At 45.4% G+C, this 20,322-nt stretch overlaps 1 protein-coding gene across 2 annotated transcripts in view; it reads left to right on the forward strand.

Annotated features, from left to right (window-relative positions):
• Positions 1-3,609: 3,609 nt before the first annotated feature.
• Positions 3,610-20,322, forward strand: part of arhgap18 (Rho GTPase activating protein 18) — a 247,792-nt gene continuing 231,079 nt past the window's right edge. Inside the window, exons 1-2 of one of the 2 annotated variants that reach the window (XM_085997149.1) lie at positions 3,611-4,330; positions 14,598-14,744. Coding sequence is in view for 1 of the 2 variants with exons in the window: in XM_085997146.1 (XP_085853272.1) it covers positions 4,287-4,330 (44 nt within the window). In the remaining variant the exon portion in view is untranslated. Of the gene's footprint in view, positions 4,331-14,597; positions 14,745-20,322 lie in introns of both variants that reach the window. The other variant, XM_085997146.1, reaches the window with a different exon arrangement.

Genomic DNA, 20,322 nt, shown 5'->3' on the forward strand with positions numbered 1-20,322 from the left:
ATAAATTGAGGGAAAGAAAGATTGGATTAATAGAGAGAAAAAGCAACAGAAAGTTAAAGTAAGAAAAAAAATTAAGATTTAATATTTGACATTTTTAAAATGTCCAACAATTCACAATCTGAAAGATTGAGACTCCTCACTTTTGGGTAAGAGAGGTTGATTGGCAGTCATTAACAAGTATCACGCCGTTTAATGGGTACTTAAGCTGTTAATTACTAGACGTAATTTTCTGTGACAAATTTAATGGAATTAATATGCAAATGTAGGAACTTCATGAAACTGACGGAGAAGTTAAGGGCGAGATGCCATTTTCACAATGCTAACGACGGAGCAACACAAATTGTCCGGCAACTTGTGGCGATTCGCAATTCATGGGGCATCTCTTCCTCACCACAAGTTGCTGGCCGATTTACGCATTAATAACTGTGTACAGTTCTGGTCTAGGAGATTTACAAGGATGTTGCCAGATTGGAGAATTTTAGCTATGAGGAAAGATTGGATAGGCTGGGGTTGTTTTCTTTGGGACAGAGGAAGCTATGGGGAAATTTAATTGAGATGTATAAAATTATGAGGGGCCTAGATAGGTAGCACCTATTTCCCATAGCAGAGAGGTCAATACCAGGGGGCATAGATTTAAAGTAATTGGTAGGATTAGAGGGGAGTTGAGGAGGATGTTTTTCATACAGAGGGTGGTAGGGGTCTGGAACTCACTGCCTGAAAGGGTGGTAGAGGCAGAAACCATCATCACATTTAAAAAGAACTTGGATAGCACATGAAGTGCCGTAACCTTCAGGGCTACGGACCAAGAGCTGAAAGTGGGATTAGGCTGGATAGCTCTTTTTCAGCCGGCACAAATACAATGGGCCAAATGGCCTCCTTCTGTGTCGTAAACTTCTATGATTCTATGATAATGGTGTGCATCATTGACACGCCGTTATTCTTTCAGCAAAATCTGGGTCATTAAGTTCAAGCCTAGACTTTTGGAAGAGGCTGAGTGAAAGAATCATAGAATGGTTACAGCACAGAAGGAGGCCATTCGGCCCATCAAGCCCATGCCAGCTCCCTGCAAGAGCACTTCAGCTAGTCCCATATCCTTCGCCCTTTCCCCATAGCCCTGCAATTTTTTTTCCTTCAGGTACTTATCTAATTCCCTTTTGAAAGCCACGATTGAATCTGCCTCCACCTCCCTTTCAGGCAGTGCATTCCAGATCCTAATCACTCGCTGCAAAAACAAGTTTTTCCTCATGTCGCCTTTGGTTCTTCTGCCAATCACCTTAAATCTGTGTCATCTGGTTTTCGACCCTTCTGCCAATGAGAACAGTTTCCCTCTATCTACTCTGTCTAGACCCTTCGTGATTTTGAACACCTCTATCAAATCTCCTCTCAACCTTCTCTGCTCTAAGGAGAACAACCACAGCTTCTCCAGTCTATCCACTGAAGTCCCTCATCCCTGGAACCATTCTTGTGAATCTTTTCTGTACTCTCTCTAAGGCCTTCACCTCCTTCCTAAAGTGTGGTGCCCAGAATTGGACACAATACTCCAGTAGAGGCCAATGTTTTATTTAAAGGTTCATCATAACTTCTTTGTTTTTGTACTCTATGGGCTAGATTTTCGGGGAGCCATCAGGCGGGGTTTCAGGCGTGTGGGGGGGGGAAATCCAGACTTTGGGGGTCCCGACACCATCCCGCCCAAAACCCCACCCCACGTAAGTTTCAGGGGCGGCGGGTACCCGCCCCGCACTGGGACCTGCCGAAACCAGGCAGGAAGGGATTAGTGCCATTTTGAGGGGTTTCGTGTAGGTTTCCCGACGGCTCCAAACCATGCCAGGTTAGAGCAGGTGGGCCGTCGGGTTGAATGAGTTGGAGGGGTCGCGATGTCAGTGTTCAGATGAGTGATGGGTGCATGAGTGTAAAGGTAAGTGTGTTTGGTGTGTCTAAAGTGTGTAAAGAACTTTTACTTACCTTTACTTACCTTAACAGCCTTTCTTCCTGTAGCCGTCGGAAGCGCAGCACTCAGCCGGAACTGAAAGCTGAAAGCCTGCGATCTGTCAAAAGTGACAGCCTTCAGCTTTTAGTGCTGCTGAGATTTCTAAATGAGTCTGCGCAGAAGGACTCATCTTAGAAATCAGACTGTCAGTGTTTGACAGCTTCAAACAGCTGTGAGACACTGATATTTCATCTGTCAGAAATCTTGACAGATGAAATTTCAGTCTGTGACGTCACCTGTTGCCGGGTGGCCATTAATTGGCCTGCTGAGCCCGCTGGGCGGGCTCAACAAGGTCAATCAAGGGAAAATCGCGCGGATTGGCCGGACGTCAAAGTAGGTGGGTCAGAAACCCGAAAGGGGAAGTCCCGCCTTCTTCCCGACAGGTTCGACAAAATCGACCCCTATGCCTCTATTTATGAAACCCAGGATCCTGTATGTTTTTTTTAACTTCTTTCTCAACCTGCTCTGCCACCTTCAATGATTTGTGCACATATACCCCCAGGTCTCTTTGTTCATGCACCCCCTTTGAAATTGTACCCTTTAGTTTATATTGCCTCCCCTTGTTCTCCCTACCAAAATGTATCACTTTGCACTTTTCTGCATTAAATTTCATCTGCCACGTGTCCGCCTGTTCCACCAGCCTGTCTATGTCCTCTTGAGGTCTACTACTATCCTCCTCACTGTTCACTATACTTCCAAGTTTTGTGTCATCTGCAAATTTTGAAATTGTGCCCTGTACACCCAAGTCCAAGTCATTAATATACATCAAGAAAAGCAGTGGTCCTCGTACCAACCCCTGGGGAACACCACTGTATACCTTCCTCCAGTCCGAAAAACAACCGTTCACCACCACTCTCTGTTTCCTGTCACTTCGCCATGCTGCCACTGTCCCTTTTATTCCATGGGCTTCGACATTGCTGGCAAGCCTATCATGTGGCACTTTATCAAACGCCTTTTGGAAATCCATGTAGACCACATCAACCGCATTGCCCTTATCAACCCTCTCTGTCACCTCATCAGAAAACTCAATCAAGTTCGTTAAACATGATTTGCCTTTGACAAATCCATGCTGGCTTTCCTTAATTAAGCCACACTTGTCAAAGTGACTGTTAATTTTGCCCCAGATTATTGTTTCTAAAAGCTTCCCCACTACTGAGGTTAAACTGACTGGTCTGGAGTTGCTGGGTTTATCCTTACACCCTTTTTTGACCCAAATTACACCCAATTCTCCAGTCCTCTGGCACCACCCCTGTACCTAAGGAGGATTGGAAGTTTATGGCCAGGACCTTCGCAATTCCCACCCTTCTTCATGTCAAAACTTTAATGAAAGCACTAAGGACACAAGAGACAATTCAATAGATACATTTAATTAGGTTGTTGTGATAATTTTTGGATTAAAGAAAATGTAAATGCTATTTTGAACATTAGGTGAAATCCTGCAGAGATGAAGAATAAAGCATTAATCTAATGATGCACGTCATTTTCCAGAAAACTTTATTAAAGAGGCTCTGTTTTTCATGAAGAGTTTGCAAAACCTTTTTTTAACTTGCTTGCAATGCAACGATGGATCTCATGGTGACAAAAAGATATAACTTTAACTCTGTTTTTCTCTCTCTCCTCGATGCTGCCTGATCTGCTGAGTGTTTCCAGCATTTTGCTGTTATTTCAGATTTCCAGCTTCCGCAGTATTTTGCTATTATAACCTTCTTCTAATGTTCCTCCAAACAAAAAGCTTTGTAAACTTTTTCAGAGGGCAATCCTTGCCGTCGGTCCTTGCTGGCCATCCCGGGAGAATGTAGTATCTGTGTGAGGAGGAAGCACCGTCAGGGAAGTGCTCGGCTTCTTTCCCTGGAGGTTACGGGGGATGTTACCGGATTCGCCTGGGTCAGAGATAAATCACTTGCTATTTCTCCTTCACTTTGTCAAAAGTCGCCTATTTCGCGGTCGCGCTGCGTTTTATCATCATTATTATTTGGAGAGAGGCTGCACTTTAACTTGAACTCGGTGTTTGACAGATGGAAATAAAACTAAGCTGGGCTTCAGCGGCTGCCACTTCAAATCATGTCATTCGATGTATTTATCCAGAGAGAGAGCCCTTACTCTGATAAGTAGCAGCTTCTGCAGTTACTGCTGTTCTTTAAATTGTATTTGTCCGATTAGTAAACATTGTTGTATTTTTAGAAAAGATTTCCCGAGGGATTACAGTTTGTTATGTTCAGCTCCCTTAGGAAAATAAATACTGTTTCGGAAAAGTGACGGATGTTCTGAACTACCAAAAGGTGGAAGAGGGATCCCAAAAATGGTCACGATGGGTACTAAATTGATACATTACCTTCACCTGAGGTAAGATTTATTGCTTTCATAATATTGGCACAGCTACGTTTGATTTGTTTTGCAAAATTGTCCAGTTTCAGCCTTGTTAACATTATTATGTTTGGACACTGACAGAATTCGTGTGGTTTGTAACATGGGTTTGTGACTAAAGTAAACCAATAGGAACAGGCGACATTGGGCACTTTGTGAACGGTGAATGGTCTACTGTAGATGAGAGATGCTATTTAGGGACACTGTCCATTTTAGAGATTCAGCTCAATACTGTTTCCTCTTCTACCATAGTTTACCTGGTGGAGTAACATGGCCATGTTTTGATATGACTGTTTTCCTGTAATCTCAGTTGACATATCAGAACTGCATAGGTGAATGTTACTGTAGGGTATATATTGGTAAAAGGAGGGATTGGTAAAATGAGTCAAAATATAAGGATTGAATAATGTGCCATTCCAAACACATAATTGTGCTAAGATTTAACTTAACTGCATGCATCTTGTACCTATCTTTCTACAAGCTGAAGTGCCCTTCTATATGAGGAGAATTTCTGAACTGTGTATAATCTATCTATCTGTATATATAAACGGATCGTTCTGCCTGTCTATCTGTCTGTCCTTCTGTCTGTCTGTCCTTCTGTCTGTCCTCACGTGTGCATCTGTCCGGCCATGCGCTCGAAAGTTATAGAGCGTACCTACGTGTGCATTACGTCGAAAGAAAGCTTACCTTTCCGAAACGGTCGTAAGCATATTTACGTTTCGGCCAGACAAAAATCGCGCCCGCAGTATCCGAAAAATGTTCAAAATTCCACTCATTAGCATCTCATTATCCGCTCATTAGCGACAGAGTGACCTCGAGGTCGACCAATCGTACGCCGGGTTCCTGGTGCGTGCGGCCGGGCCCTCCTATGGTCGAGTGACGGGACAATTGACCAATCCTACGCTTTGGTGACCTGACGGTCGACCAATCGGTGCGTGTGTGGGCGGGCCTTATCGTTCTGAACCGAGATGAGTCGCCGCCATCTTGATTCCAAACTTTTCCTTTCTTTTTCCCGCTTTCTGTGTCTTTCAAAAAAACGTTGCTTTTAAAACACATATTGTTTTTTAAAAAAGTTAATTACTTTCTAAATCTTTTATCTAATCTCATTAATTTTCCTACCTTTCCCCATTTTTCCAGGTAGGCCTCGAAGCCTCGGCCTCTCCTCCACACCCACGCCTGAGCTAGGCACCTCCCGGCCCCAGTCAACAAGCGGCCCCCGATCGCCGCCATCTTTGTGAAGGCTGGAGGGGCAGGCCTCAGCCAAGCGCCGCTACCTTAGTAAAGGGTGCGCGTGCAGCAGGAGCAGCTGAGACGAGGCGTCTCTCTCTGTTCCCCGCTCAGCTCGGGCGGGGCTCTCGGGAGTGCTGATCTCGGGCGGGGCTTGGAGAGCAGGAAGGGTTACCCCGGCAACCGGGCCTGCCGGCCGTCTCTCACAACTGCAATCGGCGCTCTTCAAGCCAGCTCGGGAGGGCGGGGCCACGTCAGTGCGTGGCGGCACGGAGCTCCGTTGGAGCCATCGCCGGCGCTGGGCTCGGGGTGCTTTGTGGCCTGCGGCCGAACAGCGGCTGCGGACCTCGAGCTGACCGGGGCGCTGGACTCGGCTGGGCCATGTCTTTGCGGGTGTTCGCCTCGGCCAACGGCATCAGGGTGACGGCCGAGGCCGCCAAAAGCGTCCAAGGGAACGCGTTCATCCAGGTGCCGAGGCCCGGGCCCCGGGGCGGAAAGAGGGATTGGAGCGGGGGATGAGGGCTCGGGCAGGGGAGAGGGAGAGGGGGGAGGAGGGGGGAGAGGGAGAGGGAGGAAGAGGGGGTAGGGAGGTGGTGAGAGGGAGGAGAGGAGGGGGAGAGGGAGGAGGAGAGGGGAGGAGGAGGAGAGGAGGAGGGGAGAGGGAGGAGGAGAGGGGAGAGGGAGGGAGGAGAGGGGGAGGGGGGAGAGGTAGGAGGGGGGAAGAGGTAGGAGGAGGAGGGGGGGAAGAGGTGGGGGGAAGAGGTAGGAGGGGGAGGGGGGAAGAGGTAGGAGGGGGAGGGGGGAAGAGGTAGGAGGGGGGGAAGAGGTGGGAGGGGGGGAAGAGGTGGGAGGGGGGAAGAGGTGGGAAGAGGTGGGAGGGGGAAGAGGTGGGAGGGGGGGAAGAGGGGGAAGAGGGGGGAGGGGGGGAAGAGGGGGGAGGGGGGAAGGGGGGGAAGAGGTAGGAGGGGGAGAGGGGGGGAAGAGGGGGGAGGGGGGAAGAGGGGGGGAAGAGGGGGAGGGGGGAAAAGAGGGGAGGGGAAGAGGTAGGAGGGGGAGGGGGGGAAGAGGGGGGAGGGGGGAAGAGGTAGGAGGGAGTCAGCGTTTCATCAATTAGGGGCATTTCCTAATTAAGAAAAAGTCACAGAAACGGATACAGATTTATTGGCATCATTCGAACAACCAGCAAAGATTCAGCATCAAACTATGTCTGAGTTTCTGCTTCGCACAGGCGGTCAGAAGCTGCAATGTAAGACTTCAAGCATTGCTAACTACACCCTGGATCCCAAATATTAACCAGAATTATATTCAATGTTAGAAGTATTTTAAACTACATAAAATTTAAATGTGGAACAAGTAACAGTATTTTGAAATTATTAAATCGCAGATTAAAAGCCTTAAGAAAGTGGGCTCCTGATTCCTCCGGTCAGAGGGTAGCTGGCTTCATTGTCCTATAACACAGTCATCGCAATATAACCCACGGTCACCGCGGCTGGGCTCTAAGTCCAAGCCCTTCCCCGCAGTCTCAACCGTCCCACCCGACACAAAATGGCGGCCGCCCTTCACCCACTGGGCTCTGAGTCCAGCCCCTTCCCTCACTCTCACCTTCCCCCTTTCTGTCTCTCTCTCCTTCCCTCTCTCTCTTTCTCTCCTTCCCCCTCTCTCTCTCCTTCCCCCCAGTCTCTCGCTCTCTCCTTCCCCCCCAGTCTCTCTCTCGCTCCTCTCCTTCCCCCCAGTCTCTCTCTCGCTCTCTCCTTCCCCCAAGTCACTCTCTCTCTCTTTCCTTCCCCCAGTCGCTCTCTCTCTTCCCCCCAGTCGCTCTCTCTCTTCCCCCCAGTCGCTCTCTCTCTTCCCCCCGTCGCTCTCTCTCTTCCCCCCAGTCGCTCTCTCTCTTCCCCCCAGTCGCTCTCTCTCTTCCCCCCCAGTCGCTCTCTCTCTTCCCCCCAGTCACTCTCTCTCTTCCCCCCAGTCGCTCTCTCTCTCTCTCTTCCAACAACACAACATGCCCTCGAAAAAGCCTTGGCACCCGCCGGGCACTCCAGCTAGTAATGATATATAAAGGTAAAGAGAACGCCACAGATGCTGGGAATCTAAAATGAAAACAGAAACTGCTGGAAATGCTCAATAGGTCAATCAGTAAATGGAAGAGAAAGATAACAGAATATATTTTCATCCCTGTGGCTGGGGGTTAAGCATCACCTGGGCAAAGCGCAGAAAGGAAACTGCGGCAGGGAGAATTACACATCCCTTACATAACCTTCTGGATTTTCCTTCCAAAATTCAATGAAGCAGGTTATGGTCACAGGGTGTGTAAAGTTATTCACAAGATTTTCCTTTCTGCGCCCTGCCCATTCAATGCTTAACAGTAAAGACTAAAATCTATCCCATGTTTCAGATGTAATTCTTCATCAGTATTATGCTTTGATTTTCAGCATTTTCAGTTTTTTTCCATATATATGATATCTGTAGTTGATAATTTTGGTGTTAATAGGTGATTGCCTACTGTTATGTTTGGAACTGGGAATCTGAACAATGTGCTATACATCGCACAGAGTGGCAGCAGGTGGCACAACAGTTCTTCTCCACTTTGGGAAGAAAACTTGGCAAACCTAGGGTAATTGAGGAAGACAAGTGAATATTTTATCCCAAAAATCAAAAAGCAGAAAATGTGCATTTATTATAAAGGACAATGAGAGTGATTTCTAAATGATTCTGAAAAATGTGTTGAATCAAGTGTCATATACAGTAACATACAACCTGTGACATTCTGGAAAAATAATTACTTATTTATTTCTGGACTTATGACAGCTGATGAGAGAATAACAAAAATAGGTTTCAGGCACTTTGTGAATTGTTGCTGCTTTTTGCTATAATTCAGTCCAATACTCTGCCACAGCCCAGTTTACTTTCTGCTGTTCTGTTCTGTTTGCTTTCTTGTGATCTTCTAAGTTTATATAGTAGATGCATTCTGAAAGTGATCAAATCTAATCTAATCTAATAATTGTCTATACCTAACAACAAGTCAGCAGTGCACAGAATATAAGTTACCATAATGTTTTCTCTATAATTATATTTATTAAAACAAAGTAATTAGCTTACTGTCTTCCCAACCCACACCCATTTACACTGAGAACTGCTTTGGTTAGTGCTGTTTCCCTAGAACTCTAAGCAATTTAGGTATACAGGCCTTGTTTGTTTCTTTACAAATTGCAGTTTTAATAAACTACAAAAAATCAGATCTTGTTATATCACCAATTCACACATCATCTTGACTTGGACATAGATTGCCAATCCTTCATTGTCACTGGGTCAAAATCCTGGAACTCCCTACCTAACAGCGTTATAGTAGTACCTTCACCACACAGACTGCAACCGTTCAAAAAGAAGGCAGCTCACCACCACCTTCTCAAAGGCAACTAGGGATGGGCGATAAATGCTGACCTTGCCAGCGACGTCCACATCCTGAGAATGAAAACCAATTTATTGTCTTTAGGAAAAGAAAGTCAAAGCCTAGTTCATTACCAATGAAATACTTTTTGACTTAATCAGAATCATTATCCAGAATCATTCTGGAATGCAAAGATAAACCCTGGCTTCTATTCTCCACTGCTAACCATCTTCTTAAAACCCTCTCCCCTGTCTCCTCCACCCTCACCTCCGACAACAAGTGTGGAGACTTCTTTGTCTCTAAGATTGAGACCATCCGTTTAGCTGCCTCTGCCACTTCCCTTCTTTCCCCTAGCCCACCGGGCCAAACTTCCTTTAAGGATCCCCCCTGCCCTAGCCCTGAACTCACATCTTTCTCCAGTTTCTCTCAAATCTCCCCTCATGACCTCTCCACGCATATCTTGTCCATGAGACCCACTTCCTGCTCCCTCGACCCTATTCCCACCAAACTGCTGACCACCCTACTTCCTTTTCTGGTTCCCATGTTAGCTGATATTGTTAACAGTTCTATCTCCTTAGGTACTGTCCCCCTCTCCCTCAAATCTGCCGTCATCACCCATCTCCTCAAAAAAAAAACCCTTGACCCCTCCATCCTCGCAAACTACCGCCCCATCTCCAACCTCCCTTTCCTCGCCAAAGTCCTTGAACGTGTTGTCACCTCCCAAATCCGTGGCCATCTTTCCCGCAACTCCATGTTTGAATCCCTCCAATTAGGTTTCCGCCCTTGCCACGGTACCGAAACGGCTCTCATCAAAGTCACAAATGACATCCTTTGTGACTGTGACAAAGGTGAACTATCCCTCCTTGTCCTTCTTGACTTGCCTGCAACATTTGACATGGTTGACCAATCCATCTTTCTCCAACGCCTCTCCACTGTTGTCCAGCTGGGTGAGACTGCACTCGCTTGGTTCCATTCTTATCTATCTAATCGTAGCCAGAGAATCACCTGCAATGGCTTCTCTTCCTGCTCCCGCATTGTCAGCTCTGGTGTCCCCCAAGGATCTATCCTTGGCCCCCTCCTATTTCTCATTTACATGCTGCCCCTTGGAGAGATCATCCGAAAACACAGCGTCAGTTTCCACATGTACGCTGACGACACACAGCTCTACCTCACTACCACTTCTCTCAACCCCTCCACTGTCTCTAAATTTGTCAGACTGCTTGTCCGACATCCAGTTGTGGATGAGCAAAAATTTTCTCCAATTAAATATTGGGAATACCAAAGCCATTGTTTTCGGTCCCCGCCACAAACTCCGTTCCCTAGCCATTGACTCCATCCCTCTCCCTAACATCTGTCTGAGGCTGAGCCACACTTTTCGCAACCTTGGTGTCATATTTTACCCTGAAATGAGCTTCGACCACATATTCGCAGCCTAACTAAGACCACCTATTTCCACCTTCGTAGCTTCGCCCGTCTCTGCCCTTGCCTCAGCTCATCCACTGCTGAAACCCTGATCCATGTCTTTGTTACCTCTAGACTTGACTATTCCAATGCACTCTTGGCTGACCTCCCACATTATACCCTATGTAAACTTGAGGTGATCCAAAACTCGGCTGCCCATGTCCTAACTCGCACCAAGTCCCGTTCACCCATCACCCCTGTGCTTGCTGACCTACATTGGCTCCCGGTTAAGCAATACCTCGAATTCAAAATTCTCATCCTTGTTTTCAAATCCCTCCATGGCCAAGGCCCTTCCTATCCCTGTAATCTCCTTCAGCCCTTCAACCCCCCTGAAACATCTGCGCTCCTCTAATTCTGCCCTCTTGAGCATTCCTGATTATAATCGCTCAACTTTGGTGGCCGTGCCTTCTGTTGCCTAGGCCCTAAGCTCTGGAATTCCCTGCTTAAACCATTCTGCCTCTGTACCTCTCTTTCCTCCTTTAAGATGCTCCTTAAAACCTACCTCTTTGACCAAGCTTTTGGTCACTTACCCTAATTTTTCCTTATGTGGCTTGTTTTTTTTTGTCTTATACTGGAGGCAGTTCAGAGACGATTCACACAGTTGATTCCAGAGTTGAGGGGGTTGACTTATGAAGAAAGGTTATAAGAACATAAGAACATAAGAAATAGGAGCAGGAGTAGGCCAATCGGCCCCTCGAGCCTGCTCCGCCATTCAATAAGATCATGGCTGATCTGATCCTAACCGCCAATCCACTATCACAGAACCATCTCCTGAATCTAACAGAAGTAGACACACGAAATAGGAGCAGGATCAGGCTACACGGCCCCTGGGCCCGCTCCGCTACCCACAGGGCCATGACCGATCCGAACCTAGACTCATGTCCAAATTCCTGCCCGCTCCCCGTAACCCTTAATTCCCTTTACTTCTAGGAAACTGTCTATTTCTGTTTTAAATTTATGTAATGATGTAGCTTCTACAGCTTTTTGGGGCAGCATATTCCATGGACCTACCACCCTCTGAGTGAAGTAGTTCCTCCTCATCTCAGTTTTGAAAGAGCAGCCCCTTATTCTAAGACTATGCCCCCTAGTTCTAGTTTCACCCATCATCGGGAACATCCTCCCCGCATCCACCCGGTCCAACCGCTTCACAATCTTATATGTTTCAATAAGATCGCCTCTCATTCTTCTGAACTCCAATGAGTAGAGTCCCAATCTACTCAACCTCTCCTCATATGTCCATCCTCTCATCCCCGGGATTAACCGAGTGAACCTTCTTTGTACTGACTCGAGAGCAAGTATGTCCTTTCTTAAGTATGGACACCAAAACTGTACGCAGTATTCCAGGTGCGGTCTCACCAATACCTTGTACAACTGAAGCAATACCTCCCTATTTTTATATTCTATCCCCCTAGCAATGAAAGCCAACATTCCATTGGTCTTCTTAATCACTTGCTGCACCTGCATACTAATCTTTTGAGTTTCGTACACCAGGACCCCCAGATCCCTTTGTACTTCAGTACTTTCCAGTTTCTTGCCATTAAGATAATAACTTGCTCTACGATTTTTCCTGCCAAAGTGCATAACCTCACACTTTCCAGTATTGTATTCCATCTGCCAAATCTCTGCCCACCTACTTAGCCTGTCTATGTCCCCTTGCAGGTTTTTTATGTCCTCCTCACTCACTACTTTCCCTCTCATCTTAGTATCATCTGCAAACTTTGATATGTTACACTCGGTCCCCTCCTCCAAATCGTTAATATAGATTGTAAAGAGTTGGGGACCCAGCACTGACCCCTGCGGAACACCACTAGTTACTGATTGCCAGTCTGAGAATGAACCATTTATCCCAACTCTCTGCCTCCTGTTAGATAGCCAATCCTCTATCCATGCCAGAATATTACCCCCAATCCCGTGATTTTTTATCTTAAGCAATAATCTTTTGTGTGGCACCTTGTCAAATGCCTTTTGGAAGTCTAAATACACTACGTCCACTGGTTCCCCTTTATCCACCCTATATGTTACTTCCTCAAAGAACTCCAGCAAATTTGTCAAACATGACTTCCCCTTCATAAAACCATGCTGACTTTGTCCTATTAAATTATGATTGTCCAAATGTCCTGTTACTGTCTCCTTAATAATGGACTCCAAAATTTTACCTACCACAGATGTTAGGCTAACCGGTCTATAGTTTCCAGCCTTCTGTCTACTGCCCTTTTTAAATAAGGGTGTTACATTAGGAGTTTTCCAGTCTGCCGGGACCTTTGCCGAGTCCAGGGAGTTTTGGAAAATTATTACCAATGCATCCACAATCCCTACCGCCACTTCCCTCAAGACCCTAGGATGAAAGCCATCAGGTCCAGGTGATTTATCCGCCTTGAGTCCCATTATTTTACCGAGTACCACTTCCTTAGTGATTTTGATCGTGTTTAGCTCCTCCCCCCCTTTAGCCCCCTGTTTGTCCAGTGTTGGGATATTCTTAGTGTCTTCTACTGTAAAGACTGATATAAAATATTCATTCAGTGTTTTTGCCATCTCCATATTTCCCACCATTAATTTCCCGGTCTCATTCTCTAAGGGACCAACATTTACTTTAGCCACCCTTTTTCTTTTTATATAACTATAAAAACTCTTACTATCTGTTTTTATATTTTTTGCTAATTTACTTTCATAATCTATCTTCCCTTTCTTAATCAATCTTTTTGTTATTTTTTGCTGTCTTTTAAAGTTTTCCCAATCCTCTATCCTCCCACTAGATTTGGCTACCTTATATGCCCTTGATTTTAGTTGAATACTATCCTTAATTTCCTTACTTAGCCATGGATGGCTGTCTTTTCTTTTACACCCTTTTCTTCTCAGTGGAATATATATTTTTTGGAGGTTGTAAAATAACTCCTTAAATGTACACCACTGATCATGTATCGTCTTACCCTTTAATCTATTTTCCCAATCCACTCTACTCAATTCCGCTCTCATACCTTCATAGTCTCCTTTATTCAAGCTTAGCACGCTTGTTTGAGATCCAACCTTCTCACCCTCTAATTGAATATGGAATTCAACCATGTTATGGTCACTCATTCCAAGGGGATCCTTTACTAGGACATTTTTAATTAATCCTGTCTCGTTACACAGGACCAGATCTAAGGTTGCTTGCCCACTGGTCGGTTCAGTTACATACTGCTCAAGAAACCCATCCCTAATACACTCAATGAACTCATCCTCAAGGCAGCCCTGCCCAATTTGATTTGTCCAATTAATATGATCGTTAAAATCCCCCATAATTATAGATGTTCCCTTATTACAAGCCTCAACTATTTCCTGATTGATACTCCGTCCAACAGAGTTGCAACTGTTCAGAGGCCTATAGACTACGCCCACTAGTGTATTTTTCCCCTTATTATTCCTTACCTCCACCCAAACTGTTTCATTATCCTGATCTTTTGACCCAATATCATTTCTCTGTATTACAGTGATTCCTTCCTTTATTAACATAGCCACCCCACCTCCCCTTCCTTCCTGCCTGTCCTTCCTGATCGTTAAATAACCTGGTATGTTTAATTCCCAGGCATTGTCACCCTGCAGCCATGTTTCTGTAATGGCCACAAGATCATACCCATATGTAGTTATTTGTGCCATTAACTCGTCTATTTTGTTACGAATGCTACGTGCATTCAGATAGAGAACTTTCAAATATGTTTTAGAAACATAGAAACATAGAGATAGGAACAGGAGTAGGCCATTCGGCCCTTCGAGCCTGCTCCGCCATTCAATGAGATCATGGCTGATCTTCGTCTGAGATCATAGCTGATCTTACCAGTTCAGTACCCCGTCCCCGCCTTTTCTCCGTAACCCTTAATCCCCTTAGCCTTCAGAAATATATCCAATTCTCTCTTGAAAATATTTATTGAATTAGCCTTCACAGCCCTCTGTGGCAGGGAATTCCACAGGCTCACCACTCTTTGAGTGAAGAAATTCTTCCTCATCTCTGTTTTAAATGATTTGCCCGCTATTTTTAGACTGTGGCCCCTGGTTCTGTGCTCCCCGGCCATTGGAAACATTCTCTCTGAATTCAGCCTGTCCAGGCCTGCCATAATTTTATATGTTTCGATGAGATCACCTCTCAATCTTCTAAACTCCAGTGAGTACAAGCCCAAACTATTTAATCTCTCTTCGTAGGTCATTCCCGCCATTCCAGGTATCAGCCTGGTGAATCGCCGTTGCACTCTTTCCATGGCAAGAACATCCTTCCGCAGATGGGGCGACCAAAACTGTACACAATACTCCAGATGCGGTCTCACCAGCACCTTGTACAGCTGTAGTAAGGTATCCCTATTCCTATACTCGAACCCCCTTGATATGAAGGCCAACATACCATTTGCCTTCTTAATCGCCTGTTGCACCTGCATGCTCTCCTTCAGTGACTGGTGCACAAGAACACCCAGGTCCCTCTGCACTTCCCCATCTCCCAATCTATTGCCGTTTAGATAATAATCTACCCTCCTGTTTTTACCCCCAAAGTGGATAACCTCGCATTTATCCACATTATAGTGCATCTGCCACGTATCCGCCCATTCCCCCAACCTGTCCAAATCGCACTGTAGCCTCCTGACATCCTCATCAGAGCCCACCCCTCCTCCTAGTTTAGTGTCGTCAGCGAATTTGGAAATATTGCATCCAATTCCCTGATCCAGATCATTTATATATATTGTGAACAGCTGGGGTCCCAGGACAGATCCTTGCGGCACCCCGCTGGTCACTGCCTGCCACTCCGAAAACGAGCCGTTTATTCCAACTCTCTGTTTTCTATCCGCCAGCCAGTTCTCTATCCACGTTAATACTTTGCCCCCAATCCCATGAGCCTTAATTTTGCATGATAATCTTTTGTGTGGAACCTTATCGAAGGCTTTCTGGAAGTCAAGGTACACCACATCCACTGGCTCTCCCCCATCTATTTTACCAGTTACTTCCTCAAAAAATTCCAGCAGATTAGTCAAACACGATTTACCCTTTGTAAATCCATGTTGACTCTGTCCGATCCTTTCCCCATTTGTCAAGTGCTCCGCTATTTTATCCTTAATAATGGACTCTAGCATTCTGCCCACAACCGATGTAAGGCTTACTGGTCTATAATTCCCTGCTTTCTCTCTACCCCCCTTTTTAAATATTGGGGTAACATTAGCTACCCTCCAATCCACGGGTACTGTTCCCGAGACAATGGAGTTCCGGAAGATGATCCTTAGAGCATCTGCTATCTCCAGGGCCACCTCCTTAAGTACCCTAGGATGTAGTTTATCAGGCCCCGGGGATTTGTCGGCCTTCAGTCCCCTCAACTTACCCAGCACTTAGTTCCTGCTTTTGCCCTTTTTATTACTTTACCTTTTACTCCATACCTTCTGCCCCTTCCTGACACACTCTGGTTTTTAATTTCCCCACTGCTACCTAAGTCTATGACCTTCTCTGTTGTCATTTTTATTATTTGCTTTCTAGGAACCTCCCCCCCCACTAGTTAGTTTAAAGCCCTCTCTACAGCCCTAGTTATATGATCCGCCAGGACTCTAGTCCCAGCACTGGCCAAGTGAAGCCCGTCCCAACGGAACAGCTCCCTCCTGCCCCAGTACTGGTGCCAGTGTCCCAGGAAGCAAAACCCATTTCTCCCACACCAGTCTTTGAGCCACGCATTTAACTCTCTAATTTTATTTGTCCTAGCCAAATTCGCTCGTGGCTCAGGTAATAATCCAGAGATTATTACCTTTGTGGTTCTGCTTTTTAATTTGGCCCCTAGCTGCTCAAACTCCCTCAGCAGAACCTCCTTCCTTGTCCTATCTATGTCGTTGGTACCAACATGGACCACGACAACTGGATCCTCCCCCTCCCACTCCAAGTTTCTCTCCAGTCCAGAGGAGATGTCCTTTACCCTGGCACCGGGCAGGCAACACAGCCTTCGGGACTCTCGCTCTCGGCTGCAAAGAACTCTATCTATCCCCCTAACGATACTATCCCCTACCACTACAACATTTCTTTTAACTCCCCCCACTTGAATGGCCCCCTGCTCCACGGTGCTGTGGCCAGGTTACTCATCCTCCCCGCAGTCCCTGTTCTTATGTAATAAAGGGTCGCTCTTTTAGAACTGAGATGAGGAGGAATTTCTTCTTTCAGAGGGTCATAAATCTGTGGAATTCTCTGCCCCAGAGAGCCATGGAGGCTGGGTCATTAAATACATTTAAGGTAGAGATAGACAGATTTTTGCAAGATAAGGGAGTGAAGGGTTATAGGGAGCGGGCAGGGAAGTGGCTTTGAGCCCAAGATCAGCCATGATCTTATTGAATGGCAGAGCAGGCTCGAGGGGCCAAGTGGCCTATTCCTGCTCCTATTTCTTATGTTCTTAATACTCCTGTGAAGCGCTTTGGGATGTTTTACTATGTTAAAGGCAATATATAAATACGAGTTGTTGTTGTTAATGGGAGTAGGCCGAAGTTAGCCTTGTGTGGTCACATAAAATGTGAAGTTTGCACCTCACCCAATTTTCTTTTCCTTTGACTTAATGGAAAAGAGAATCAGACAGAGTGTTAAACAGGCTCCTGATTTTCTATCTATTGTCTGCGCTACCACCCAAGAATAATTTCACCCCCAGTGCCTTTTTAAAAAACTTGTAGAAATACATTTTGCTCTAAACCACAACCCTTGAATATAACTTTTCAAAACCTTTCATGGAGAAAATGGTCAAAGAATGACAAAACATGGCATCAGATGTATCCTTCTCTACCTTTTTGAGTGAAGATATTACATTGATTACTTTCCAGTCTACAACATCCTTTGCATACTTAAGCAGGGTTGAGAATTGCTGCCAATCCCTCTGCTATCCCCTCTGACTGCTTTCAACAGCCTAAGGTGCATGGCCTCAGAGCCTGGTGACTTACCTTCAGTTCTACTAGTTTTTTAGAACTCAAAGCTTTTCTACAGTTATATCTAACAATTGTTCCATATCCTATGTTCCTATCCTCTTCAGTATACCTACATTCTCATTTCCACTATTATCAACTTAAAATCTCCACCATATCTTAATGCTCCACAATTAGACTCCTTTCCCGAATGGTCTGGTCCTTTCTTTAACGTTTGTTTTAGTTTTTATATACTAATAAAGACCCTTGCTATTTCCTTTTACATTATCTGATAGCCTTTTCTCATATGCTCTTTTTGACCTTCCAGTCTCCTTGCCCTCTCAGGTGAATGTAAAAGAACTATTTGAAGAAGAGCAAGGGAATTCTCCTGGTGTCCTGCCCAACATTTATTAACCAACACCATGAAAAAACAGATTATCTCGTCATTTATCACATTGTTGTTTGTGCATCTTTGCTGTATGCATATTGGCTGTTGTGTTTCCTCCATTACAATCGAGAATGCACTTCAAAAATTGGCTGTGAAGCACTTTGGGACATCCTGAAGTTGTGCAAGGTGCTTTATAAATGCACCTTTTTCTTTTTCCTTGTTGGGTTGGAAACATACTAATCTAAGAAACAGTCCTGGATACATTCTAAAAACGTTCCCTACTTTGAGGACATGCATTACCTTTATTCCAATCTACCTTGGAATATTTAGCATTACCCATTATTACTGTCCTCTTGTTCTTGTATGTCTCTATGAACTGTTGGCAGATTTCCACCCCTGATCACCACTTTTTTGATGGTTTATTTTGAATGCCAAGATTTGTACCATTTCCCTTCTGATCTCTTAACTCTATTCATATGGATTTTATTCTACAGTTTCAAAATTTACTGATGACATAAAAGTAGAGAGTTGGCAATCAGTGGACAGGACTGCAAATACTTCAGGAAGACTTAGGTTAGCAGAATGTGCATACAGGTGGACGATGCAATTTAATGCAGAGAGATGTATGGTACAGCATTTTGGGAGGAAAAACAAGGCCCATGGTTTGTGAGCGAGTCGAGGAAGTTGCGTTGGCAGTGCTGATTGATATGAAATTAGTACTGGGGGTCCTGACAAGTTCAGTTGACCACTGTTTGAATATTTTGATTCGGTCCCTGCCTATTTCCGGCAGGAGTACTGTCCGGTAAAATCGAGTTTGGCCCGTAAATTGGAATCGGTGGAGCTCCAGCGGTAATTCTGCATTTTCTCCCCCAAGTATTGAAAATTAGTCCCCTGATTTCAGGCAGCAGCATAGGATGCAGTGCAGTCTCTAGAAAGCGCCTTGGCCCATTCCCATTTTAGTGCCCAGGAGCCATTAAATACATAACGGGGTAGAATTATCATGGGCAGAACTACGGCAGAGACCCCAAAGAAAACGGCGATTTGCGTCACTTCTCTGGGGTTTCCGCCGATGTTATACTGGGAGAGTGGGAGAACCCCTACAGAAATTCCACCAGTATGACTGTACACAGCAACACTAGGCTGCTGGCCGGGCTAGGGTTCATCATGTTTATATTTATTTAGTCAATAACTATATACGAAGGCATGGAACAAGAAGCATTTATTAAATCCATGAAAGCTGTTCCTTCCACATGCCATGTACAAATTTGCTCTATTGTTGAGTCTTCCCCACTGATATAATTTCCTTTCACAAACCATATACAATGTACTCTACCAGGGGCCTTAGCTCACACATTTAATCTCCTTCTACATATTATTTTCAATTTACCCTTACATTGACTCTGTCCCACTCATTTAATCTAAAGGAAAGGTTTTAAAAATTGTTTCCTTGATTCCCTAAAATGTAATCATGTAAAACCCCAGAATACTTGTCTCATCTTACAGCCTGATGATGTGAGGGCTAAAGGATTTTTTTATTTATTGTTCCTGAATTTAAAAAAAAATAATAAATCTTACCACTTTATTTAACTAAGAAAATGATGGAATTGGTCAAACCAGGCCCCAAAACACATTCATCCTTCTCGGGTAAAAACAATGACAAGCAAAGCCTGCCACCTGTAGGTCATTGAGAGTAACATCATGTCAGTTGTATGTTGTAGCTATGTTCCTGGTAATAAGAATTAATGGGAAAGTCATTAAACTGCTGGCTGCCCGTTTCTCATTTGAAAAACAGACGACTGGCAGTTGAAAGCCTGGTGGGGACCGCAGGCGCCTATTTGCTCGCTTGAATCAACTTTCAGCAGGCTTTTAAATGGGCACCCAGCAGACCTGCCCAAACCGGGCAGGAGGGTGTTTAGCTATGCAAATCGTCTGCTGCAACTTTCAAAGAGAAATGACAAAGCATGCACGGTGCATGCCAATCCTATTTCTCCAGGCATTCAGAGGCCTAACCGCTAATCCTTAAAGGGATTGCTGGAGGCCTCACCTAAAAGGTAAGTTTTATGTTTTATGTCTATTTAAGATTTTAGTGGGACCAGGAAGATCAACAGCGCTCCCACAAAATTTCTTCCAGTGTACGCCAGCCATTTTGCATCCCCCCTGGCATCCACCCCCAGTGACAGGCCTAACCTACCAGCCGGCTGTGTGTTATAGCCAACCAATTTCCAACTCGGAAAACTGTCAAGCTACAGCAGAACGCCTGTTTGGGGCTCACTACAAAGTGTTAATGTGAGCCAAACCTGAAGGTGGTTCAGGCCTCCCAAATGCTGCGTGGGGCGAGCGCCACGGATGCATCACCGATATTGTGTGAGACGTTGTGAGGAAGATGGCCCTCCTTGCCACTCCATGGCACCATGTCTGTAGGCCAACATTGCAGCATGCCTGCAAGGAGGTAGAGGCAGGCTTGAGGCCAAAGCTGGCCTGTACAGTCACCTGTACCAGCTCTATGCTAAATAATAGCTGCATGTATTCGTGGAGGAGATGGTACAGCTCTACACCTGGATCTCTGACAACCTGGACCTGGTGCCAAAAAATGCCCTATGGTTCTTGCCAGGTATGGGTACCAGGGCCTCCAGAA

This window comes from Somniosus microcephalus, chromosome 9, assembly GCF_052327205.1.
Source record: "Somniosus microcephalus isolate GS21.2 chromosome 9, FLI_Smic_1.0, whole genome shotgun sequence".
Classification (NCBI taxonomy): Eukaryota; Metazoa; Chordata; class Chondrichthyes; order Squaliformes; family Somniosidae; genus Somniosus; species Somniosus microcephalus.